General features: G+C 39.0%; 1 protein-coding gene across 1 annotated transcript; it reads left to right on the top strand.

Moving 5' to 3' along the window:
* The first annotated feature begins 417 nt into the window (after positions 1 to 417).
* On the top strand, positions 418 to 5900 carry atp6ap2 (ATPase H+ transporting accessory protein 2). Its single transcript, XM_030781518.1, has 9 exons — positions 418 to 500; positions 1088 to 1218; positions 1332 to 1460; positions 2124 to 2219; positions 2692 to 2829; positions 3388 to 3441; positions 4327 to 4476; positions 5129 to 5248; positions 5606 to 5900. The coding sequence occupies exons 1-9, from the start codon at positions 446 to 448 to the stop codon at positions 5798 to 5800; spliced, it is 1068 nt and encodes a 355-aa protein (XP_030637378.1). The 5' UTR covers positions 418 to 445; the 3' UTR covers positions 5801 to 5900.
* The last annotated feature ends 21424 nt before the right edge of the window (positions 5901 to 27324 follow it).

Here is a 27324-nt window from a genome sequence, read left to right as displayed (position 1 = left end):
ACAAGGGTACTAATCTAAGTGGTAGGACCTGTGTATGTGTCTGTCCGCATCAGTTGTTATTTTAACATTTGCCCGGTTAAAGCTTCATTGAAGAAATTATTGTGGAGCTCTTTGCATTAGAGGTAAAATGATTTAAGCAATATTTTTAGATTTTTCTGATATGAAGATAAATGTTTACCGGAGAGGTACATGGCCCACTCTCCCTCAAAGCTGTGAAATCAGTAGACTTTCCGGGTTTGATTTACCAGGCTTCAAGTAACCCATAGTAACCGAAACGTTAAATAGTCCTCCCATACGATAGATGGCAGTGTATTGAAAATCGACAGAGAAGTAAATGCAGAAATATTGCCGTGCTTTCGATGTACACTCACACCCACAGAGTGACGTTTGTGAGTGTCAGGTGACCAGCTGCAAGGAAATACGTTCTGTCGAAAATTCATCCAGAATGAGTCGCTTATCTTTTTACATTTCGCTTGTAATATCCGCAAGCTTATCGTCCGGTGAGTATCTTATAATTTCAGATGTTTAAATCAGGATTTTTATAGTGTCGAATATCCATTTTTGGGCCGTCACAATGTTGGACGGTGTTTAATGTTAGCCTGTTAGCAAGCTGCAAGGAGACCTATACAGATTAGCCGAGAAAAGGTTTTGTGGTGGTGGTGTTGAATATATTTGGTTACTTGACAGTATTTAATCACAGTCACATATGAACATCTGAAATACTTGTTGATGCGTTCGTTATAGGCCACGATGTATAATTTGACATAAGCTGTACGAATCTTTCACCATAGGGAACGAATTGCAAATGACATCATGTGATCATGAGTGTTAGTGGTCAAATGATCAGACAACATACGACTTTTCACCATTTCATGATCTTCGAACACTTTTTTTTCTTTTTTTTTTAAATCCTCAGATACAGCCCATCTGACATCGTCACTTTGATTTTTTTTTTTTTAAGTTAAATTAGATCCCTATCTTACATGTCAGAGCGATCTCAGAATGTTTGTCTAACTATTTCTAGAAGGTATTCCAAAATATGAATTTAAGTACAGCATTTTAATCTGGGAATTATGTGTTTCCTTAGGTGTTTTTGGGGACCGCCTGACTGTACTGCGTAGCCCCCAGTTTGTCACATTCAGAGAGGGTCAATGGCCCATTTCTGGAGAGAAGATTCCAGATCTGGTGGCTCTTACCATGGGCTTCTCTGTCCAGGAGGTAGCTTTTCAACACTAACCATATCGTACAGAATGGCCTCTCATAAAAACATAACACATAAGCCTTTTTTTTTTGCTTCAATGTGTGTGTGTGTGTGTGTGTGTGTTTGGTAGGATCTTGACTGGCCAGGATTAGGGGCAGGTTCACTTTTCCAGCGGCCCAGGGCCAATGCTCTGATCGTGGTGAGAGGAGTGGACAGTCTGGATCTGCCTCGGAACATCACCTCCTACCCTTTAGAGAATGTAAATACCATCATTACCTCCGCCTCTTCTCTCTCGCTCAGTTAACTCGTGCATTTATTCAAAGGATGTTCTAAGACCGTACACTTTTTGGATTTACTTTGCACCCGTTGTTTAAGACATTGTTAAATTAGACGAGTATCTTTTTTATTGTGACTCATTAGTTCTCAGTGAAGTGTCACATGACATTTTATTGATTTATCTATTTAAAAAAAAAACATTGTTGGTCTTGCCAGAGAGGGGCAGCAAAGCCCAGGTTGTCATGCTAAAGCAAAAATGTTCATAGAAAACAAATGGAATGGGACATCATGTGTTCCAAAATTTGACTTCAAGATTTGAGAGATATATTATGTTGTATGCATGCTGGTAAATGTAGTTGACAATCATTTATAATCCAGAAATCAGTCTCAGTCTTTAATATTGTAGGGTTGAGGCATGCCTAAGCCTCACACATATATAGCATGTTATCCACAGAAATTTATAATTTTAAAGTAAAGTGGTGATCAAGCTGTTACTCATTCAGGTCTGATGGTGAAGTCCTCTAACATCTGCGAGGGTTTTTTTTAGATTACTAAATATCACAGTTTCCACCTAATGTGTGAAGATTAACTTCCTTGTTTTGACTTTGCAAACTCATTTCCTTTGAATTGTCCCTTCTCCCCCCAGCCTGTACCCTTTACCCTGGACAACGTTGCCAACACTGTTCACACCCTGTTTGCTGACAGTACCCCTGTGGTTCTACAGTTAGCCCCCAGTGAGGAGGTGAGAAATACCTACTCATAAAATTGAACAACCTTGGTCTATTGCGCCCTCTACTGACTTAAAATGATATTGTTCAAATGAATGACCTTGTTGAAACGTACGATCAGAGGAGATTTAAAGCTTGGTCAGATACAGGTTTGTGATGGGAGAAAATAGGGGTTCTGCCATAAGTTCAGTGTGTAAAGGTAAAGTATCAGTAGGTTCACTGTCAGTGACAGTTCAGCCTCCATTTGATTAAATCACACCTGTAAGTCTCCCATAAATACATTCTGTGGAATTTCTTTTTTTCTCTCTCTCTCTCTAAGAGAGTCTTAAAGACAATATCCACTCAACTCATTTTCATAACGTCAGGTTAAGAATAAGTTTTGATTGTCCTCATGTCTTCAGCACATGTGCCTTTAAAATAGCACAACCAATCAGACTCCTGAATCTATACTTGCTTTTCCTGATTGGTTGATGTGTCTGTTTGTAGAGGCTGTATATGATGGGAATGGCTAACACAGTATTTGAGGACCTGCCAGTCACCCTGCAGCAGATACACGGCAGATTGTCCCAGGAGGGGTCGGTTCTCCACTCACTGCCTCTCAACTCACTCAGCAGGAGCAACGAGGTCAGCGCATCTCCACCTCTATTGCCGTGGCAACAGTAGCGCAGCGGTTATCTTTGACCCAGAACCGCGCCATTGGCTTATAGCAGACCCTCGTATTTCGCAAGATCGGGTTTCCCCTTAGGCGGCTTTGACAGAACCCGTTGCAAATGTCTGTAACCGCAATCTTACTTTTGTAATAGAGAGATGAAAGAAATCAAAGGCACCGTAGTTAAAAGACTAGACTATTAATAAATTTTGCATGGCGAAACACTGTGTTTATAGGTTATGAATATATGTAAAGTGAGTTGGTTATTATCTTTAATATTCATTATTACAAATGTTCGCTATTTATCGTGTCAGGTTACAAACATGCTGATGTATAGTCTACATATGTAGTTCTATGTAGTTTTTGGACCGGTTTCCCTGGAAACAGACTACTGCTGTGTCTGGGAGTAAAACTCATAATCTCACCATCTCCATTCAGAATGTGTAATATTAATACTTGGTCTGTTTTGACCCTCAGGAGAGGCGTCTCTTAATGCTGCAGATATTTTTTTTTCTGTTTTGTTTCCTGTCTAGGCCGATCTGCTGTTTTTGTCTGAAGTTCAGGTGCTTCATGATATCTCTGCTCTGGTGAGTGTCTTGTTCACCCTGCACTCTGTGTTTATGCTGTCAGTCTTGGTCAGGATGTGGTGATTTTTGCTTTGGACTGTGGCATTTTAAGAATAACAAGAGAAGAAGAAGAAGTACTTTGTTGGTCTCACACACACACACACACACACACACACTCTAAAGCAGTGAGCGCACACATGAACTAGGCGCTGGGAGTAGCGGGAGCCGCAGGCACCCGGGGACCAACTCCAGGTCTTTTTGCCAGCACCTCGGTCAAGGAGTATTAATCCTGGCATGCACGTCCTGGCGAACATGGTGGGAGGAAACCGGAGCACCTGGAGGAAACCCGCACAAACACGGAGAAAACATGCAAACTGCACACAGAAGGGACCTGGGATGGCCGAGGTTCGAACCCAGGGCGTTTTTGCTGTGAGGCAACAGTGCTAACCACTGAGCCAATGTGATGCAAACAGCAAGTATCTCTCAGTGGAAAGATTATACTACACCACCCAGCACATTGTCTAGTTTTAACCGTTATTATGAGAGGTGTCAAACCCATCACTTCCCCATTTCTCAGGTATTTCGCAAACCCTTCAGCTGCTACCGCTGTTAAAACTTTAAGTACCCTGGTGAAATCGAGGTCTGTGTGCTATGCAGTTTTTCTCATTCATTGAACCGATGGCCTCCCCCAAAGTACAAAAGCCTGTGTTTGCAGTGTACGCAACACTCAACAGACATTTCATATTCACACAGAGGTTTACAGTTTACTGGGACCATTTAATCCCACAGCAGTGAAACTCTCCACTCTACCCAGTATGCAGTCGATAGCTACTCACAGAGTGTGTATTAGAGGACTGATGTGTACTGACAGGCGTTGATCATTTGATCATGGTCTCTGTCTTACAGTTGCTGAGACACACTCATCTGGCTAAAGACCACGCCCCTGACCTTTACTCTCTGGAGCTGTCGGGATTGGAGGAGATCAGCCGTCGCTATGGCGTCGAGTCCCAGCAGTTCCGGGACGCCACCAAGATCCTGGCCAGCGTGCTGCAGAAGGTAGAAACTGAACGTTTTGTTCTGAGACACATGGACACGTTAGAAAGTATTAGTAATATTCTGAATAAGTAGATTTATTATTAATTATTAATAATAAACTCCCTTTATCCTAAGGTGACTGTCACTGAATGGATATAGAAGACTACTTGAAGTATAAAATATATGTATGATATTAATACATGTCTTGAATGAGATGGCTTTCACAGCACTGTAGTCTTGTGTAAATTGTTGCTAAGAATTTTAGTGGAGTTGTAAAAGCTAAATGTGATGTGTTTGGTAGTTGTTGACAAACATCTGTTTACCACAAAGAACAAAAACACAATCAAAGCCACATTAATTTGCTGTGTCTTTAAAAGATATGGCTATAATTGACCCAAAATTCATTCAAAAATTCATTAATATCAGACCTGCAGACTCCAGGTCTCCAAGTTTACATTCACTGAAATGAAAGAGTTTTGTGTATCGGTTATTCACATCTGTGTCAGACGCCTAAAAGATAGTATCTTTTCATGCAACGATAGTATCATTGTGTAAAAAGCCTCACTGAAAAGTGACAGAGCCTGTCTGTGTTTAGGTAACACTCTTGTTTACCCCCCCCCCTCCTGTCTCTCTCTCTCTCTCTCTCTCTCTCTCTCTCTCTCTCTCTCTGCAGTTCGCTGACGATGTCTCTGGTGTCTATGGCAACAACGCAGTGGTAGAAGTGGTGACAGTCAAGACTTTTGAGGCACCCCTGACCCGAAAATCTCGCTCCATCCTGCAGTCCAAACAGAATGTGAGTATCTTTACGTGATTTACTGTTTATTCATTATTTATGATCTCTCAACCCCCTTTTGTGATGGATCTGTGTAATGGAAGTCACACGAATGGAAATTTAGAAGATCTTTTCTCCGTGCCGCTGGTCTGCACTAACACGCGTGCTCTAACCAACATGCACTGTACAGTCCCCTGCGACAGGGTGTCGGTGATATTTTTGCATAGGAAAAGCATACGTGTGTGTGTGTGAGAATGTGGTGAGGAGAAAAAAGCAAGAACTTCTGTTAGCTTTTGTGCATCAGCCTTTTAAAAACCACACGGTGAACTTTAAAGCATGCGTGCAAATAGCCCCCCCTCCCCATCTCGTCTCTTACAGAGCAATCCTGGCAGCCCGTACAACTTGGCCTACAAATATAACTTCGAGTACGCCGTCATCTTCAACATCGTGCTGTGGCTCATGATCGCTCTGGCTTTGGCCGTCGTCGCCATCTCCTACAACCTCTGGAACATGGACCCGGGCTATGACAGCATCATTTACAGGATGACCAATCAGAAGATCCGGATGGACTAATTCCACCCCCTCGTTATCCTGTGTTATACACTTTGTTGTTGAGATTTTGTGTCCTTTCTCTGCTCCCCGAGTAGCTTGAGGGACAAGTGAATTCAGATTGCCCCCCCCCCCCCCCCCCCCCCCGAACTCTTGCTGTATAAAGATGATTCCGTCTGTCTGTCACTGAGTGCGTTACAGAAATGAAAATTATTTATTGATGTGTGTTGTGTTTCATGGCGTCTGAAGGGAGAGAATCTAGAAATCACAGGTTTATAAATGATTAAATATAAATGGAAATGTTGAAAATATGTGAACACTTTTACTTTCAGTGGTCTTCTGACATGTTTCATAAAGGCTTCGAAATTTACCTTAGCATGTGTGACAGTGTTTGTCCGAAGCAGTTGTGTTCATCACTACAGCCTTATTATACTCAGAATTAGATTTGAAGTAGGTGTGCTAGAACAATTCTAATTATCCTCTCACTCACTTCAGTTAAGAAACTATTAGTAATATGCTGATAAAGTAGATTTATTGTTAATTATTAATAATAAACTCCCTTTGTCCTAAGGTGGCTGTCATTGAATGGATATAGAAGACTACTTGAAGTATAAAATATATATATATATGATATTAATACATGTCATGAATGAGATGGCTTTCACAGCATTGTAGTCTTGTGTAAATTGTTGCTAAGAATTTTAGTGGAGTTGTAAAAGCTAAATGTGATGTGATTTTTCTGTGTTGTGTAAAAGGCTTTTTCTCTGTTTACCTGCATTCTAGATCTCTAGAAACATTCTGAAGCTATTTATTTTTGTTTGTTTATTAGATTTTTTTTTATTGTGCTTGTGTGTTCTTTCCATCTATAAACACTGTAAAGAATCATTCTGGGGCACATGTTGTAAATTTATGTTGGTACAGATGTTGTAACTGTCATTTCAAAAGTTAAATAGAAATTTACCACCATATGTTTTACCGTTTTGGATGTGAAGAGCCTTGTGTTAAACCAGCTTCTGAAATTGGTGTGAGACAGCAGTATGAAGAACAAATGAAACTCTGACCCTATTTTCAACCACAATTAAAAAAAAAACAAACAAAAAAAACGGAAAATTTTCTTCCAGGTTTTCTTTATGGGTATGAAAAGAAAGCTACACAGAGAGAAGCAGCCGCTGATCTAAAAATAGAAGAGAAAAGACTGCTACGTGACCAACATTAATAAGACGCATACAAGTGATGCGGCTAGAGCAGCACCGACGCCCACGCTGTCTGATAAGAGCAACGTGTTTGTTTCAGAGGGCCGTGTGGGGGTCGAAATTTACAAACCAATACGCTAAACAGTTATATGTCAACTGATATGTTTATAAACTGATATGTTAATAAACACCGCATTCTCACACACTCAGGAAGCTACTGTGAAGCAGGTATTGAAGCACACTGATGATCAGGTTATTAAACCTTTATTTTTTACCACTTACATACTGTGACAGAAGGATGGCATGTTTCATACAATCTTCTCTTTATCATCATATCGTGTCACTTAAAAGCCTTATCTTGGTCAGTATGTGGCACACTGTTCTCTGCTTCAGTGTTCTCACGGTTTAAAAACGCTGTTACGCAATAGCCATACAGCGACAAAAGTCAACTCAAGACAAAAACATGAATTTGGAGAAACAAACAGTTTTTAATATTTGAGTTTTCCAAAGACCAGAGCAGAGTCACATGTGATGTACACGTGTTATGTGTGAACGAAAACTAGAAGGGCAGGTGGAGCATCAACAAGATCATCGATCTTCCCATCTTGTTATTCCTATTGTGAAATGCTTATGGGAACAATACAGTACAGAATAAGTAATACAGACATACATTAACATTACAGAGAGGGAATCATGCTTAGACATGGTTACTCTCACAGTTACAACCCCTGTACCTTTGTCAGTTACACCACAGTCTTGACCACACTGTCTGAATTCCCCTTCTCACAAGAACTGGTAAGAACTGGTAAGCCTTAAAACCAAAGGGGCAAGAGAGAGAGAGAGAGAGAGAAAGCCATCAGTTCTGGGAGATGAGACGGTGCCACAGAAACTCAGCGTTGGGTGAAGTGAACTAAAGTGCATGTGTGGTTTATGCTGCTGGTCTTCATATTGTTCTCAGACAAGAGCAGCTGTATCTCTGAGTACTGCAAAAAAAAAATGGACATGTATTACAATCCAGACCATATATTCATATATTCTATATAATCAATGCATAAAACTATATGGCTATCATAAAAACTAACAATAAATAATCTTATGCATTGAGTAAAACACTTAAATAAAGACTTAAACTTCACACGGAAAACAGTGTGATCAGTGCTTGACCGACAATGAGGCCGGTTTGATTTCAGGTCGATTTCAGTGAACACGCTGTTAGTGTCGGACAATGCTGACTTTAGACATTAAGTAATGAAGTCGTCAGGATCGCTGAGTAACCTGTCTCTTTGACGTTCATGAGACACATACCTGTAGTCCGTCATCATCTTGAGGCCGCTGTGAACTCCCTGGAGATTTTGTTTGGTGTTGCACATGTCTCATCGTCAACACTAAAATGATCAATGTTATCCCAAATTACTGTAGAAACAGTCAGTACTCATGTCATGATCATATGTCAGGAGTTTGTTTGTTGTGTGGGTACTCACACTACATCAAGAGATTAAATGTCACATATGCTATGGTACTCAAGGACAACATGGTATATGAAGATTCTCTGGTCTATTAAGAAATTTCTCTCAGCTTTTTAAAAAAGCTAAACTCAGCATGTATGACCAATAGGAAAGGACCGGGTAATATATGTTGAATTACATAGCTTTACATTAAGCAGTCAATAAACTCACCAAAAGTGACTATAAGTAAAGTACAGTTTAAGAGGACAGACACAACACTTAAAGTTTTCCATAAGGCAGATTCAGACAACATCTGAGGTGGGTTTTGTTCACACCGTTCACATGTCTGGTCCTGGGACTCCGAACCGTTTTCTGGAAAGTGAAATGACTTTGAATTACATTTCAGTAATGTATTTTTAATATTAAAATCAAAACATTGCATTGTTATATACCACCCCACCACACACACACACTTTATGTTCTTCATCCTAATGTCCATAATATTAATACAATATGTGAGACAACTGGACTGTTGTCACAAGTGTCTTGGCTTGTAACACAAATGCAGAACTTTGAAGTCACTCAAAGTGTAGCTAAAACTAAATACACACCCAACTGGTGCTTGAAAGGTTATGGCTAATTTCCCTCTCTCATACAGTTGATCTACATGTTGCTTAAAACTCGAGCTAGTACAATTATTACTGTTCTATGCATAACCAATAAATTTGCCATATTTTCTGATGAGGGCTTTAATGGTACAGTATTTAAAACCTGATACTATCGGGGCTTTCTAAGTAGGACTCTTACTGTTTTAATGGTAAAAGTTAGAAAGACATGGTTAACCCTCACTACTGAGTAAAAATACGAGGTAGGCTGTGTACAAAGTGGGGACCAGCAACATAACATGTGCAAAACCAAAGATTAAAATGTATTTCATGGGTTCATACATTAAACATATTTTGCTCTCAGAGAATTTAAAGGCTCAGTGTCATTAGAGGCTCTTACCAGTGATGAACAGTCTGATACCATTTCTGGGTTTAACTGCTGTGCCAGCTTTAGTACAGAAGTAAACAGCAAGATCGTCCATGGTGACATTTATTATATATAAACTGTTATTAGTGTGAAGTAAATATTTCTCTTCAAAACTACTGTTCTCATACTGTAGTACTGAACTTGTTTCAAATGAGCGGAAAAGCTCTACTGCATAATAACATTCCTGTTTGTACCAGTATATCTCCCCCACAGTAAAATCACAGTTTATAGTCACATTATCTCCAATGTTGACTTGAACATCTTCAAAACACACAACTGCTCCACACCATAGGATCAGACCTAGAAAGAGTGAAGACAAAACTAGCTGTTGTTTTGTCTGTTTCCTGTTAAGGTAGATGTGAAAAATAATTTTGAAAAGGTGCACTTACACAACTGAAGTTGGATAATCCTCATTTTGTATTTCGGTCCTTATTGATTAAGCATTAAAAAGGAGCAAGCATAAATAAAGTTTAAATTAAAAATACACCAGAGTGACTCTGTACAGCCAGTCTGAACAGGAATGAAACGTCTGACCACTATCTGTGACTCCCACAATACAACACCGCTGTACTTAAAATATGAACAGCGCACACACGCACACAAACATGCATGCACACGCACACGTACGCACACGTACGCACACGCACACACAAACACACAAAAAGAACTTGATAATGAGGTATTGGGCAATCTCTGTACTCTTGCATTCTCTAAACAGTTCCTTTTTTGGCCCCTTTGACAGTGAGTATATATGGAATAAATGGAATGCATCATGTGATGACATCATCTGGAGCAGCAATCTATGATGAGTAAAGTAGAAAGGGCAGAATCCAGGGATCAAAATCAGATATTGGGAGGTTATTCCTGCATTACAAGAGAATTCCACTGTGCAGCTAATGTGGTTATATGGGTACAAATGCAAGGCACAGGTTTACATGCTTACTGTATATAATGGTTAATATAATAGCAGTATAAATGGTGCATATAATGCATTTCACACTTATTCATTTAGCAGATGCTTTTGTCCAAAGGGACTTCCAAGAGAGGCTGTAGAAAAACTAAGCTGATACTGATAAATTCAGTAGAAGGGAAGTAAGTGCAGAATGCAGGTATTGATCCCACTACCTCTTACATGCTAAGCAAGCACGGTACCATTTGAGCTAATGCCCCTTACAACTACATGAGGTAACAGTGTAAGGGTTCGTCTAGGGATATAGACAGTATATACCCAGGGCTATGGAGAAACCCACTTAAAAATAGCAAGATGCGTCTGTGCCCATCAGTCAAATGGATCAGCCAATGTATTCCCCCCCATCTACCCAGGCTGCACCGCACCGTTGATTTACATAGCGATAGACAGGTCAAAGGTCAAGATCACATTTAAATAGTCAAAACCAGACTGTTAACAGAACTGAAACCATCTGATTTCAGCTGGGTATTTCTTCTTTATTAACCAAATTTGGATGCTTTTCCCCAAATTATTCTTAATATCCACTGCGTAACAGATATGAAACTGCAAATTGTAAAACAAAAAAGTCTTACCACTACCTGAAAACACTACAGAACACAGAGCACTGAAAGAGGGCAGGTGTCATCAATGACCTTGACTCAGAATTTTGACTGTTAAATCCACACAAACATAGAGCGACTGTCATAACAATCCTCTCATATGAAGCTTTATGGGCAATGCTACATTAACAGGAAGAATACAGCAGAAATATGACTGTCCATCTGCGAGCTGTAGAATCTTTAAAGAGAGAAGGGAAGTCAGCTTTGGTATATTCCTCAGAAAAAGTTTGTGTTCTGCTCTGGAACCATGAAAATTATACAGAGAGCCACCTTGTTTTGCTCCTTTATTATTTTTTTTCCCTCTTTGCTATATCTGTTTTTGATTGAGCTCACAGCACGGTCATGATACCGTATGTCCCTTTTCGTATGTGTCTGTTTCAGCTTGTTCAAGATGTGGTGGTTTTTTTATACACTCGGTGACAGCCCTACACATCTACACCGTAAGAATAAACTATGTGTCCTGGTGAGAGCTAACAGTGCATTTTCATTTATGCACCTGTATCTCAAAAGTCACATGTTTCTTAAGCTGCATTTTTTCTATTAATTTAGTGAATTCCTTGCTCTATACTGGGAACCTTCCGTATAGGTATCTATCTATACCTCTCTCTCTCTGTCTGTACACACACACACACACACACACACACACACACACACACACACACACACACACACAGGACATACAGTAATGCAGGCTGCAAACAAAAGTCACATCACCTTGCACTTCTGATTAGCATCACACAGAGGAGCCACCTTACATGACACCCACCCACACACACAGCCTGCATTACTGCATGTGCTGCGATTTGTCTGGTAATATTACGCACGTACAAAGTGATGACGTTCTACACGTCTAATGTATTGTAGTGGATAGCACCAGGGTAAGACTTCAGTGAACAGCCAACAAATGAGCACTAACATCCCCCACCTGCATTTTGCAGCTCACAACTAGGTACCAGATTGTCTCAGCAAAAAGGGTGCTGCAAGAAGAACAGACTTGTGAGACTTTATTCTGTGTCAGTTGAGGCATGTTTATTTAAACGAAAAAGGGAAGGAAAGTGCGGTTTGGATTTGGGATGTTCACTGTAGAGAAGTGGTCATGTTGGAGTGGAGCACAGCTCCTGTACTGGTGATGGGCACGTGACACACAGTCTTGTAAACCACAGTAGTCTGTTATAACCACGTCATTTAGAACCTGTAAAATGAGAGAGAGAGAACAGGAGCATGTGAGACCAGTATACTTCAACATTTGGAAAGTCACTATAGTCAGTGGTATGTAGATTTCCTTAAATGTTTCAAATGGTCACAGTGTACCCACCAATGCAACATACACTTCTATGGAACTGGCTTTGAGATTTGAGACTTAATTTGTATCAAATGAGTATATCCGAAGGTAACTGTGGGGTGATTTATTTGTTGTGTAAAAGGCTAGTTCTCTGTTTACCTGCACTCCAGATTTTTGGAAATGTTTCTGAATTTATATATTTTTTATTTAATTTGGGTTTATCATACTCCTCTCAGCGATGTACTGTGAGCATCTTGTCATAAATCCATTCATGTGTAAATGTTACTGTTTGTGGACGCTGAAATTAACTATGACATATTTTGCAGTCTGGAATGCAGATTCTGCCTTAAATGTATTAAACCAGCATTCAAAATATTCATGAGTTGGCCTTGGACAGGTACACAAGTTACCAAGGACATCCTGACCTTTTCAAACTTTTCTTAATATGGATATAAAAAGAAAGAGGAAGCAGAAGGCTTTAAAAGGAGTAAGAATTGTTATCTAATCCTCAGCATTTGGCAGTAATACAATGGCAAATGAGCTGTGTTTTAAAAACTGATTTGTCATGTCTTCTCAAGCATGTAGTTCCATGCTTGATTTGAGTCTCAGCCGTGGTTGATTTCAGACAGGTACGCAAGAGCCTACTGAAGCTAGATTTTCATGCCGCTATCTTACATGTTCAAAGTGTTTATTCAATAAAGTGATGTATAGAATGTTGAAATCCATTATGAGCACTAAAATACAAAAGAAATAAATGTATGTAGTTTATAACATGTTTGATCTTATTTTGAAAGCATGTGTCATACTCTTTGAACCTGACAGGCAGTGCTGGTTGTTAATTTATCTTTTCCGTTCATCATCACAGAAATTTTTCCTGCTTCAACATACTTCTTCTGACAACACAGTCTGATAAGACAGCTATCCATTTGGACATTTGGTGGGAAGAAGGTAGAATATACGTGCCGACAAGGAAAGCACCGCTCGAGCGATGTGCAATGATTCGTAGCCAATACAAGGAAAAAAGTTATCAGTCAGACCGTCTTTTCTACAGAAATCTGTAGTACATGTACTGAACATTTCATTTTAAATATAGGAAACAGTGTCTATTGCTGAGATAATTTGTATGACAGCAACGGTTTTGCAGCAGCTCCTTTAGTTCGCTCAGTAATGTCAAGTCTGATTTCTCCATTTCAGAAGGAGCGGTAAAGTTTGAGGCATAAAAACGTAGATGACAGGAGAAACAAACAAACAGACAAAAAACAGTTGTGGAGAGATAACACTGAGAAGGTGTGTTCTATGAGGTTAAAACGTGCCACTTGCACTGCAGTAAGAAAACTGCTGTGAAGTTTCGTTTGTCATTTTTGATTATTATCTTAACAGTTTCCGAAACACGAGAAAATGTATCTGTGAGTATTGCAAAAACAGGGGTCGGTTTACGGTGTGTGTGTGTGATCCCCCTAATTAAGACGTGGACCCCACCGAAAAGAATGAAAATCTACGGTCCTGGAGGGTCGAAACGTTTATATATCCTATGCTATATAGCCCTGTCGACCCCACGTTTGTCATTGTATAGGCTAATTCGCACTCTTTGCAAAAGCAAGAGCAATTTATTGCAATACAGAGTGTACATGACTACCTTTTTCCCGAAATGGAAACGTGTTTGATGTATAACATCATCGAGACTATGAAAATACTATTATTAACATTTCTGTAATTGAAGGCAAACTTTTTTCAGTCTTAAACACTCTTAAGTTCACGGACCCTTCTCAAATCGATTCCTAATTTCGCTTTTAACAGAAACCAGAAGTTGAGGTGTCATAAGATAATAACTGAAACAGAAAAAGAGAATGAGAAGGAGAAAAAAGGTCATACCCGTGAGATTGCCCGGACACAGACACTCAGTGTGGAGGGAGCTGCGCTAGAGTGTAGGTGGAGTTTAACTGGCTGGCACTGACGTTGTTCTCTAGCGCAGACGGATGTATCTCTGAGTACTGCAAAAACAACGGACGTACTTTACAGTGCGAATCATAAGGATCATTCATTCCACATTCAATTCCAAATACGGTTAAACTACAGTTTAGATCTCTAACTGAACTCTATAAAAATAAACATTTCATGAAAACATACATGTACAAAAGTATACATTTTACCCAACATTTAAAAACGTTAGTTTAAACAGCTCAGTATTGGGAAATGTTGGCGTTGTTCAGAAAAGCGTGATAATTCAGTTAGCCACGAAAGTATAGCAATGTTACGCGGTACAGGGCATATCTAATTTCTGATTGAGACTGCAATATATCATGCAAATCTGTTAATTCTCTACTTAATGAAATAAATCAGTAATAAATGGACATACTTGCGGTTCGTCGTTATGTAGCGGTTGTTGTGAAATTGTTGAAGACTGTCGTCTCACCAAAACATATTTCTTTATCAACACTGAAATAGTAAACATTAACCCAGATTAGCATGGAACGAATACTCACACTACATCAAGAGATTAAACGCCATATAGGCTATGGTACTCAAAGACAAGTCGGTATCAGGAGATTCTCTGAACTACTAAGAAATTTCTCTCAGCTTTACAGAGAATAAGCTAAATTCAGCACATATAACCAGTGTGAGAGGAACAGGTAGTATAATATACTGTATGTTGAATTATGTAGCTTTAAATGAAACCATCAATAAACTCACCAAAAGTGAGTTTGTTTGTTGTGTGAGTACTCACACTACATCAAGAGATTAAATGTCACATATCCTATGGTACTCAAGTACAACATGGTATTTGAAGATTCTCCAAACTATTAAGAAATTTGTCTCAGCTTTACAAAGAATAAGCTAAATTCAGCACATATAACCAGTGTGAGAGGAACAGGTAGTATAATATACTGTATGTTGAATTATGTAGCTTTAAATGAAACAATCAATAAACTCACCAAAAGTGACTATAAGCAAAGTACAGTTTAAGTGGACAGTTTGAGTTTGTTTGTTGTGTGAGTACTCACACTACATCAAGAGATTAAATGTCACATATGCTACAGTACTCAAGGACAACATGGTATATGAAGATTCTCCAAACTATTAAGAAATTTCTCTCAGCTTTTTAAAAAAGCTAAATTCAGCATGTATGACCAATAGGAAAGGACCGGGTAATATATGTTGAATTACATAGCTTTACATTAAGCAGTCAATAAACTCACCAAAAGTGACTATAAGTAAAACACAGTTTAATAGGACAGACACAACACTTAAAGTTTTCCATGAGGCAGATTCAGACGACATCTGAGGTGGGTTTTGTTCACACCGTTCACATGTCTGGTCCTGGGACTCCGAACCGTTTTCTGGAAAGTGAAATGACTTTGAATTACATTTCAGAAATGTATTTTTAATATTAAAATCAAAACATTGCATTGTTAAATACCACCCCCACACACACACTTTATGTTCTTCATCCTAATGTCCATAATATTAATACAGTATGTGAGACAAAAGGACTGTTGTCACAGGTGTCTTGGCTTGTAACACAAATGCAGAACTTTGAAGTCACTCAAAGTGTAGCTAAAAGTAAATATTCACCCAGTTTGTGCTTGAAAGGTTATGGCTCATTTCCCTCACTCATACAGTTGATCTACATGATGCTTAAAACTCGAGCTAGTACAATTATTACTGTTCTATGCATAACCAATAAATTTGCCATATTTTCTGATGAAGGTTTTAATGGTACAGTATTTAAAACCTGATACTATCGGGGCTTTCTAAGTAGGACTCTTACTGTTTTAATGGAAAAAGTTAGAAAGACATGGTTAACCCTCACCACTGAGTAAAAATACGAGGTAGGCTGTGTACAAAGTGGGGACCAGCAACATAACGTGCAAAACCAAAGATTAAAATGTATTTCCTGGGTTCATACATTAAACACATTTTGCCCTCAGAGAAATTAAAGGGTCAGTAGTAACAGCTATGTCATTAGAGGTTCTTACCAGTGATGAACAGTCTGGTACCATTTCTGGGTTTAACTGGTGTGCCAGCTTTAACACAGAAGTAAACAGCAAGATCGTCCATGGTGACATTTCTTATATATAAACTGTTATTAGCGTGAAGTGAATATTTCTCTTTAAAACTAATGTTCTCATACAGTGGCACTGGACTTATTTCAAATGAGCGGAAAAGCTGTATCGGAGAATAACATTCCTGTTTGTACCAGTATATCTCCCCTACAGTAAGATTACAGTTTATAGTCACATTCTCTCCAATGTTGACTTGAACATCTTCAGAACACACAACTGCTCCACACCATAGGATCAGACCTGGAATCAACACAAACACAGACCTCTGTTTTCTCATTTCTGCTGAGGCATTAGTTAGGTGTTGGTAAAGGTGTAATGTTTTGTACTTACATAATTTAAGTTGCACAAGCTTCACGTTGTGTTTAAATCCTGAATGAGCCATTCTGCCCAGAGACAGCGGAGTCTGGGGGAGATCACGGTCTCTGCATGACTAAAGCAGTGAGAGTCTCTACACTCAGTGAGAGGAAGTGAAACTGCTAACTAAAGTCTACAGTCAGTGAGACCCAGAATGCAGTGGTGTTTCTTCTGATGCATGAGAACATGCGCACACACACACACAAATACACAAAGGATCACACAAGTTAAAATTTACACAATTTTAATGCAAAAGTAATGAAAATAGAATAAAGTGCTCTTTGCATAAACAATGATATACATAAGAACATTTACTTTGTCAATATTCAAAGCATTTCAGTGTCTTGAAATCTCACATGTGGATGTATCACAAAAATCATACACAGACATATGTACAGACGTAAGATTGTTAGGATTCACAGGCCAAAAGAAGTAAAATCAAGTTTATCAGCGGATGATCCAAACCAGGTGGCAATCTCAAAAACAATGTCCAAGCCAGGTCAAAATCAGTAGTCCACAGGTCAAACAAATCAAAAATGTTAGGCAAAACACAGGTCAAGATTAACAGGGTCAGAATTCTGGTTTTCAGATGGCAAACTATACAAACAGGCTCAGAGAAACATACTAGCACAATTTGACAGTGAACAGGTACAGACACAGGACTTAAATACACCGAAAAGTTAACAGCAAAGACAGGTTATTGGTGGAAAACAGGCGATAACAATTCAGGTAATAACACTGATCAGGTGGTGGACAGAGACAAGAGCACACGAGAAAAAAACAGAAGCACAGGGCAATACCAAACACAAAAAAACCACTACTGACTACTGACAATGACGATTTTAAGATTTTGCTTGGAGTGTAAACTGTGTTACAGTATAAAACAGTTTAAACAGTAATGTTCTGTCATTGTCATCTGATGAAGCCAAGATGAGTGAAATTGTAAAGCACTGTCAAACAGTGCCCTCTATCGATCTCAACAGTGTAGTGCCCTGACACAGTCCCATTTACCAGTCTCAAACGTGTATGGTCATTACTATAACATGGCTTCAGGCTGTTGTTGTCATTGTTTCAGTACATTTAGATGTAGGGCTGAACGACTACAAGACACGTTGTGGACTAATGTGTTCGATACTGTAATAATTATTAACTGAAATTAAAGACTGTATTCCAAAAGTATTTTTCTGCTGCAATAACATGGCTACATCATCTCCTTTGATTTCAAATTAGTTCCAGAGAAGAGGCTGCTGTTTTTCTGGATTAACTCCTTGTGAAAGTTTAGAGATCTGCTTTGGTTGGTTGGGTGCACTTACCAAACATCTAGTCTAAATGATGAGAGAACCTTACTGTTTAAACTGTCTTAAACCTCATATGTTCAGGTGACAAGGCCTCAAACATTACATTTACATATATACATATTAAACTTAACTTACATATCTAAGTTAATTATTACTGAGGACAAATTACAGGAGACAAATGGTGCTTAAATTAGCAGCAAATGTCTCAGTAATACATGAGGAGTCACAAAGATTAAAGCACATCACTCCACTGCTCAGTTAAACAGTAGGATTTGTCGGAGGAGAGGGATCAGGAGAAGTGTGAGTACTGATGCAGGACTTGTTTTCATGCTGTCGTTTCTGGCTTCAGCAATTAATCTTTCATATCGCACTGTATGGAAACACATCAACACACAGTAATGGTTAGTATCATGTCAAAACTTCAAAATTTAACCCCTTGTGGATTCAAACTACTGAATGCGAGTATAACAAAAACATGTTTCGAATGGCTTGATTTTATGGTGTTACAACGGCAAATACACTTTAGATAAATATAGCTTTACAGATACTTTTGTCTATACTAAATATAGATAAGATTGAACAGTGTGATCACACTTCAACTAGAAATGGTTATAGAATAGAGTGTGTTCACAAATTACATTTCATATTCATTGTCTATCAGCACAGCAATACTTAATAAACAAACAAACAAACAAATAAAAAAATCCTTCCATCATTTGAAGAAAACCAGTCACAAGGGATGGTCTGATCTATGACTAAAAACAGTGCTGAGTCTGTTCAAATCATTCCCTACATGAGTAAATAAATCACACAACGACTTTTCAAACGAACCTTCATTGACCCGCAGCTCTATCGGTCGCCGAACATGCACAGGTGGAATAAAGCACAGGTATAGCCCAGCGTCTGTGGTCTGCAGATCGCGCAGTACGAGAGAGAAGTTGCCTTTGCTGTACTCTGTGGGGAAGGTGTCCACTCTGTTCTTGAACTGTGGGTCTTGTCGAGCCAGCGAGGTCGTGCTGGAGATGACGTCATACACATTCTTCTCATCTTTGAATCGCCACAGTATCATTGCATCTTCGCTTTTAATCGCTTTATGCGTGTATGTACACGGCAAAATAACCTGGCCTCCCGCGTTAGCCTCTACCGTCCTTAATAACGATACTGCAGACAAGACAGAGATCAAAAATTCAACTTTTGGTTAGAGTTTTGAATGAGAACGTAGCAGCGTTTTATGAACTTAAAAGATAGTTCAGTTACAATATTGATAATACAGCAATCAGACATTTTTGTACATTTGGTGATTTCTTATGGTTGTGTTTACCTTCATCAATCAGAGACATCAACAAATGTATCAGCAGGTACCTGTGGACAAAACACAAAAACAGAGCACGAAAGTTAAGGCACGTGTAGGCATACTTTGCGTGTAGGCATTGTGTTCGTTAGGGCGTCATGGGGAGTGGCCTGACCTGGACCAGCGCCAAAGGAGCTGGACTGAGACTCCTGACCGTCGGACAGAAGTCTGCTCGAACAGTTAATACGTGACGAGATGTCACAGAATAGCGTGGGTATCAAGAATAATGTATTTGAAACTAATGTATGGAAATGTATCCTCCATACACAGTCTGCTAGGCAAATAGAAAGTCGGCGCGGAACGAATTTTCCGTCCCATAAAACGGTCTGATACCCCTTTTCCACTGCCGCGGTGCCGGTGCCTGATCGAGCACCGGGGCCGCGCTTTTCCACTGACAAAATACTGGTGTCAGAGCCGAAAAGCCGGCACCGGCACGGCACCACAGAATTGCTGGTCCCAAAAGTTGGAACCGCTGACGTCAGAGGCTATGCAAATAAAAACCACGCGAGAACCAATCAGTTCAGCGTTTGATACGTGACGTTCTCTAGGGAGGCGGGAGTAACAAAAAACGTCTGACCAAGTAGCGGTAGGCTAAAGGATATTTGTAGCATGAAAATATGTATATGATTAAAAGATGTATGAGCAACAATTTGTGTCTGCATCAATACGGGCTGTTGTTTACATGTTACATGAACGTAGTCGGACCCAGAGTGGTAGAAAAAGACATTCTCTCTCTCAGCTCTAGCTGGTGCAAATAAACCACTTCAGACCTTCATTTAAACACTCGTTTTAACTTTTGAGCTAAGTGACAGACTTAATATTTTCATGAATTTTGCTCTCCAAGCGAAAAGTTATAGGGCAAAAATCGTGAGGTGTTTCGCTGTGTGGAAGCCTAGCGTAAAAGCAAATTTATAAAAAGCAAGCAGATGCGTTCTGTCCGACATAATTTTTTCCCCACGGAAATTACCCAAACTTTCGCTATGTAGCATTCGGTTCCCAAACCAGTGGAAATGCGGGCCGGTTCTCAAAAGGCACCAAGGCAGCACTGGCTCCGCACCGGCACCGGCACCGTCCTAGTGGAAAAGAGCTATGAGAGAGCCAGTTTTGCACACTATCTTTTTTTTGTAGCTCCCTCATTCGTCGTCTGAGAACTGGCAATTCAGTTTAATCCATTGCTGGGCAGCTGAGAAGGGCCTGTCTGCCGTCTCGCAGACTACACAACACACCCACTTTACTACATGACATACCCACTTCAGCAGAGTGCGAATTATACAATGACAATCGTGGGGGTCAACTTTTTCTCCAGGGCTATATGGCATAGGATATATAAATGTTTTGACCCCCCCCCCCCCCAACTGTTTTTTTTTTTTTTTTTTTTTTTTTACCTCTTTATTTTTTGGGGTTGGGGGGGTCAAGACTTAATTAGGGGGGTCAGAACCATGCACTTCAGTACACAACACATCTCCTTAGTTAACTTCCTAGATTACTATGAGACGTCACAGAACCCTCACCCTAACCTTACTACAGCCTCATCTATAACTATAGCGGGCATCTCATATAGTAGGTGTGTCGTGTAGTACTGAGCATCCGCGGTCAGACTTACTTGGGGGGGGGGGGCAGCCGGAGGCAATTAAGGAGTATAGCAAATATATAGAAAATAGAAAAACGAAACGGTTTCAAAAATAAACATGTAAACACGCACTTCCATTTGTGAGCGTTTCCTAAGGACAAACTCACATTCCTACAATAGAATTTTAAGAGAACTTCAGTGTTAACGAGAATAATTATTTCAATAATAATTAGTGTCTGCAGTCCTGGCCCCATAATGCAGCATAACACTTGAAAAAAAAAAATTCCGGGATCATGTGACTCAATTATTTGTGAACTTCGTGCAAATCGGTCCAACACTGCTCTCCTGTAATTTATGGAACTATTTTACATACAGAAGGGAGGACAGTGTTTAAAGTTTAAGAAAGTGAACAAACACTTTTGTGGTGCCCCATCAGTGCACGTTTTCCAATAAATCTTCTGTATAGAATCACACCTGAGGGTGTGGCCCATTGTCAGAGGAAGTCACATGTGCTCCAGTCCTCTGCTGTTTGGAGGTTTTGAAAGTAAACAACGCCCACTTTCAACTATGATGGCCATTTAAACTCTGGGTTGCATGGGCCACAAGTGAAAGTTGGTCATAGTAATTATTATTATTGTTAAACAATGTGCAGTGAGAATATAAGTCAAATATCATCTCATACAGGAGACATTAAGGTCTCTTTGGAAGGTGAAAATATTTCGTTAAAATATTTTGATGAAGAGTTCTGCATGTTTGGCCCTGTCACGGATGGCCCGTGATCTATGCAAAAAGAATAATTATAACTGCATAACTAACTGCTGAATTACATTTTTAGCATGTGCGAAGCAAGTCTTTCGTTGACAGTACATAAATACATTAGCCAAACACATTCGGTGAGTGCACATTGTGCACAGCGTAACAGCTAAATCCGAACAAAAACTGTTCGATATTTTTGAAATTCAAAATTAATATTGGTTTTAATCGAAAACCAATAGAAGACCAGAGACGATGATATGACAGGAAACAACTCCAGCTGAAACTTTCTCAAAGAATCTTACTCAGCCCAGTTTAATATTTTCCGCTTTGGAATAAGTTAGTTTAAACAGTTGACATCCGTGCTAATTACAGGACCCATGTATTATGTTTGTTTTGGTAAAAACAAATAAGTGAGATATAACTTTATAACTTTTCAAGCATCAACAATAGTCTTACCTTAGGGAAGCGCTGACAGCTGTATTTCGTACGACGATCATTCTGACGTCTTAGACACGTACAGTTCATTCGAATTTTCACAAAGGTGTTCACAAAGGTCTTTATAGATGCATTTGTGCCACACCTGCGAGGCTGATCCACCCAATCACACCAGAGATGTACGACACGTGATGCACCAAGCATTTCACTCTTGTTTTTCTTTAAAATGTGTATCATGGTGATATAACTGTCAGTGGTGTATGTTTTTGAAAGCCGCGTCATGATTTATGATCTTTGTCCCATGTCTTAATCCCAAAGGGTGTATGTTTTACTTTATACGATGTTGAAATAAAAATAGTTAAAAATGTTTCTGTCCCTACCTGTTGTAACTTTTCCTGATTATTGTTGCCCAGATCCTCAAGTCTGTAGGGAACTACATCTTCTAACTAACTTAAAAAAAAAAAAAATCCGACTTTTATCCGATATAGTTCATTAGTATCTTTACTGTCAAACAGTTTTAAGACTGCTTACTAAAATCTTCTTCTGTTCTCATAGGTGCACAACAACAGTGGACATACAGACAATATCACTCAACCGTTCTCAAAACCAGCACGGACTGAAGGATTGTAAAAACTGCAATCATTGCAAACAAATACAAACATTCCTGTTGATAATCAAATTCTTCATGATAGTGCTGTGGGTAAAATGTCCTCCCTAAAGACATCATGTAGTTGAACCCTACACATAAACTAAGCAGTTGAGGTAGTTTCATTCAAAGTTGATAACTGAATTTGATCACCAGGCCTTCTTAAAGAGTTTTATATGCTGGACATTCCATCAGGGAAGTAAAAACTGTGAACTAATTTCCATAAAACAACAACAAAAAAGTAACACATTGTCAGTATGATGTTTATTTGTGGTAAATTATCTTAACTTCTTACACTTAAAAGGACAAAGCTGTTTTCCTGAACAAAAGATTGCATTGTTATTAATCAATTAATATTGTCTAACATGATCTAACCTTCACCTCCAACTAGAGTGCAATTTGTGAAAAAATCAGAGGAGTGGGCATGTAAAGCCCTTTGAGACTGTAAACAGTGATATTGGGCTTTCAATACACTTGAACTTGAACTTCAACTAGATTTAAACATTATGAAAATTTGGCGCCCTCTAGAGACAAAGAAATGCCATTGGGCAAATTCCCAAACCACGTTAGGGAAAGGGTCAGAGCAGGTTTAGAAAATGGTAAGTTAATGTGTGAATCTGTGATCAGAGTAAATGAGAGAGCTTTCACAGTTTAGTTTGTAATAGTAAAGTACCATGTGCTTCACTGTCAGTAGCAGTGCTGTCTCAGGTTGTATTCAGCTACCAAAGCACCTCTGTCACTCATGTTGTCTGTTACACAGTCTATGAATGAAGCGCTGCCTCTGGGGCCAAGTGACTACTCTTTTCACGTTTTCCTTTTGTCCTATGAAATCACAAATCAGGATATTACCGTAAACCCTTTTTTGGATTTTGGTGCAATCACAAAATGAAATTAGTTTTATCAAATTTTACCTGCGTACAGTAACATTCTTTTATTGTCAGTTGATGACATCACTTTAGGTGACGTCACTTTATTTTGTTTTAAAATGTCACCAAACGCTGTATTCTGTTATGGATTTGACATGTTGTCTTACATCACATCAAACCATCACTCATTAAAGTACTATCAGTTACTTTTCCTCCCAAATTTCACATGATATATGTTACAAAGGTGAACAGCAGAAAAAAAAACATACTCACAGATCTAAGTATTACTGATGTCATGTTTAACTGAAAAGTAGAGGAGTACATGAATAGATGATTAAACATTGTTCAGAGTGTGACTAAGAATGTCTGAAAATGTCCCAGAGTTATACAGGTTATGCAAACTGTCCAAAGTGCACTTTTGTAAAATGAATGGTTTCATGTAAGAGAAGGTGGAAGGTGGAAGATGGAAGGTGAAAGGGTGGAAGTCTGGCATGCAGTTGCAACGACATGCTTAAGTTGAATCATAATACGGTAGCTCTTTTGTCAGACTTTACACTGTAAACTAGAGAGCCCTTACAACACTGAGGCCGCTGGATACAACTCTAAATATACTGTCACATTCAACATTGTACTACAGTTAGTGATCACTGTGGCTTTAACTATCATCACTATCTCCTACAACCTGTGGAACAAAACCATAGCATCGTTTATGTATAAGATGAGAAATCAGAAGATCTGAGAGGACTGCCCTCTCCATACCCATCCCTGTAAAAACTGTATTCATAATTTGACATGAAGACTTATTTCCCAATATAGACCACGTAACGGCCGGAATTATCAATGATGTCCTCACAGATCTATAAATCTGACATTGTCATGGAAGGCTGCCAGTCTACTGTGTAAATTTTTTTTGGTTTTATTAGCATGCCAATGCAGCAGACCACTCAGAATATGTATATGTGTGTGTGTGTGTGTGTGTGTGTGTATATATATATATATATATATATATATATATATATGTGGGATTAGATGGCTTTTTGTGTTATATATAAGGTATTACTGACTAGTATTTAGTGATGTGGCTAAAGTCAACTGTGTAAAAAAACAGTTTCTTTCTTTGCTTATATGTAAAATCTTTGTAAATACTCATGATCAATTAATGATCACATTTTGTTTCTTTGTGCTTTTTATTCTGTAAATATGAAACATATTGTGACAGTATCTTTCCCAGGCACAAGTCAAATTATGTTGGCGCAGGTTGTCATAATTGTTACTTCAAGGATTAAAATGAGATGTTTCTCTGTCATACGGCTGTCTGTGGTACGGTATGAAGTCTAGCATTCCTCTAATGTCCACAGGTTGGCCAAAGGCAGGTCCAAGTATACCAGATGAACTCTGATCATCATTTGTGCCACGTGAAAAGGAAACAGGAAATGGAACAACGGTTCTAAGAAAAGAAATTTTATCTGACGATCAGTGTGTCTACTCTTTTAACACAGCGCAGACGGTGCAACACGGTCTGGCAGGCAGAGTGTGAGTGTCTGAGGGTAGTATAGGGGAGGGGTGTTTAAAGAGACATGTTTCTTTTTAACTGTCACAGTGGAGCCTATGACACAACTTACACTGAGAAGAAAGAATTAAAAACAGGCGTAACGCTCACACACCTTTGCAGTCAGTCACAAAATAACCTCTAATTTGGTTTCTAACCTCTGATTTGGTCTGTTTTCAGGTCAAATATGGCATTTTTCGTTTGATCTGAAGTCTCTACAGTGGGCAGTTTCTCTCACTGCCTCACAGGAAACTAAAGGAAATGAGAATGAGAGTTTAATTCTGTGCTCTTACGAATAAAGTGAGAAACAAGATGTTCATTGCGCATTACTAGCTCCAGGTTATCGTATGAACTTTACGACAGAAATGAATACACCATACACAGCTTCACCCTTAACCTTTAAACAGAGACATAAAGCTGGTAATAGTGAGTCACGCTACTCACAGCTGATAGAGTGTCTTAGACATCCCCTTTCCTTTCCTTTTTCATGAGACTGGAGAGAACCATTAACAGTCATCCATTTTTTGCTGACAACATTGTCTGACTAAATCAGTGATTGAGCAACTATCTCCTGTTGTGGAAAATAAAAAAAAGTTATACGTTTTTTTCCCCCCTGAAGCACAATAGCCAAGGCGTGAAAAAAAAAAAAAAAAGCATTGTCATCTTTGCTTATGACAAAAAACATGAGACAACAGAAATTGAAACAAAATTGCCACACATTTCACATTTTCAGTAACGGAAACAAAACCTTGCGCGATACGACACATCGCGTACAACCTCAGCCATCGTATGTGCATCGTAACAGCCATCGTGTTTCTGTTGACTTCTTGAGTAACATCCTCCTCAAGATCAGTCTGTTCGATTTCCTCAGTTTACAAAAAAAAAAATCAGGCAGAGCCTGAGTTGTCAAAAATGAAGAAGCAAGATAATAAAAGTGAGAGGGAGAGAAGCAAACCGCGTGAGACCTGCTCATCAGACCTGACTCATGGTTGACGGAAACTGCAGTAAAGCATAGGTTCTGGTCAGATCACTCGACCTGATGCTGTTGGCTGATGGAGGCAGCTGTATTTCTGAATACTGCAAAAGCAATGGGCATGTATTACAATACAAACGTTAGTTTGATAACCTACGTTCATTTTCAAATTAAAACATGTTGATATGTTCCTCTTTACATTTATTCATTAACAGAACACAATCATTTCTATGTAGAGTATGGAATACGGCATGGACTAAGTCATATCACGCCTCTATTTTCTCTCCAATATGCACTGCCCAGTGTAACTGGGTGGTACAACTGCCATTGACATTAGTTTAAACAGTTTAGCTTTTGGTTTGAACAATGTTCAAGATTACTGGTAAGAAATTTGGTGAGTTATTTGAATAAGGACAAATAATTCAGTCAGTCAAGTAAATTCAGCAAACATGCTGTCAGTCTGGGATCATTTTAACTAACGTGTGTCAGGTGAATGATTAAAGTGTCATTAACCTTCATTAGTTTTGGCTCTTTATTAAATAAGTTAATGGACAGAAATGGATACATACGTGGGGAGCATCCGGGTCCTGAGACAGCTCCAAATCAGTGTCTCGAGGTTGTTCTGAACTCCCTGGAGGTTTTTTCCGGTGGCAAACATACCTCCTCAACAACACTGAAACAGTAAAAATGACCCGAAATTATCAGGTCAATAATCAGTGCTGACACTACAGTTAGGCACCAGCAAACTGCTGGTAAGGTGACGAGTTCATGTACTTTAATATTTCTACTATGAAACACTGACATCAAAAAGCTGTACAGAAAGGTTCCACAGAACTTTCTTAAACTTTCAAGTGACTACCCAGCCTCCAGCTATTCGGAAAAGTTAAATTCATCAAACAGGAACAACATTAAAACATTTATAATCATTTATATTCATTTTGTTTTACTTCAGCGCTATTAACACACTCACCTAATATCACAATAAACAGAACACAGTTTAAGAGACTGGACGCAAGGGTGAGAGTTTTCCACATTGCCTCAGCTGACATTGGATCGTTGTCTATATGTGACTGATTCCGGGGTTTTGAGGAACCTTCTGGAAAAAGGCAAATGGCAGTGAAACACATTTCAGAAAAGAACTTAATTGTAATTACATCACAGTATT

Source organism: Chanos chanos, chromosome 8 (genome assembly GCF_902362185.1).
Source record: "Chanos chanos chromosome 8, fChaCha1.1, whole genome shotgun sequence".
Lineage (NCBI taxonomy): Eukaryota > Metazoa > Chordata > Actinopteri > Gonorynchiformes > Chanidae > Chanos > Chanos chanos.
The sequence above is the reverse complement of the archived record's forward strand: the minus strand, read 5'-3'. Positions and strand labels throughout refer to the sequence as shown.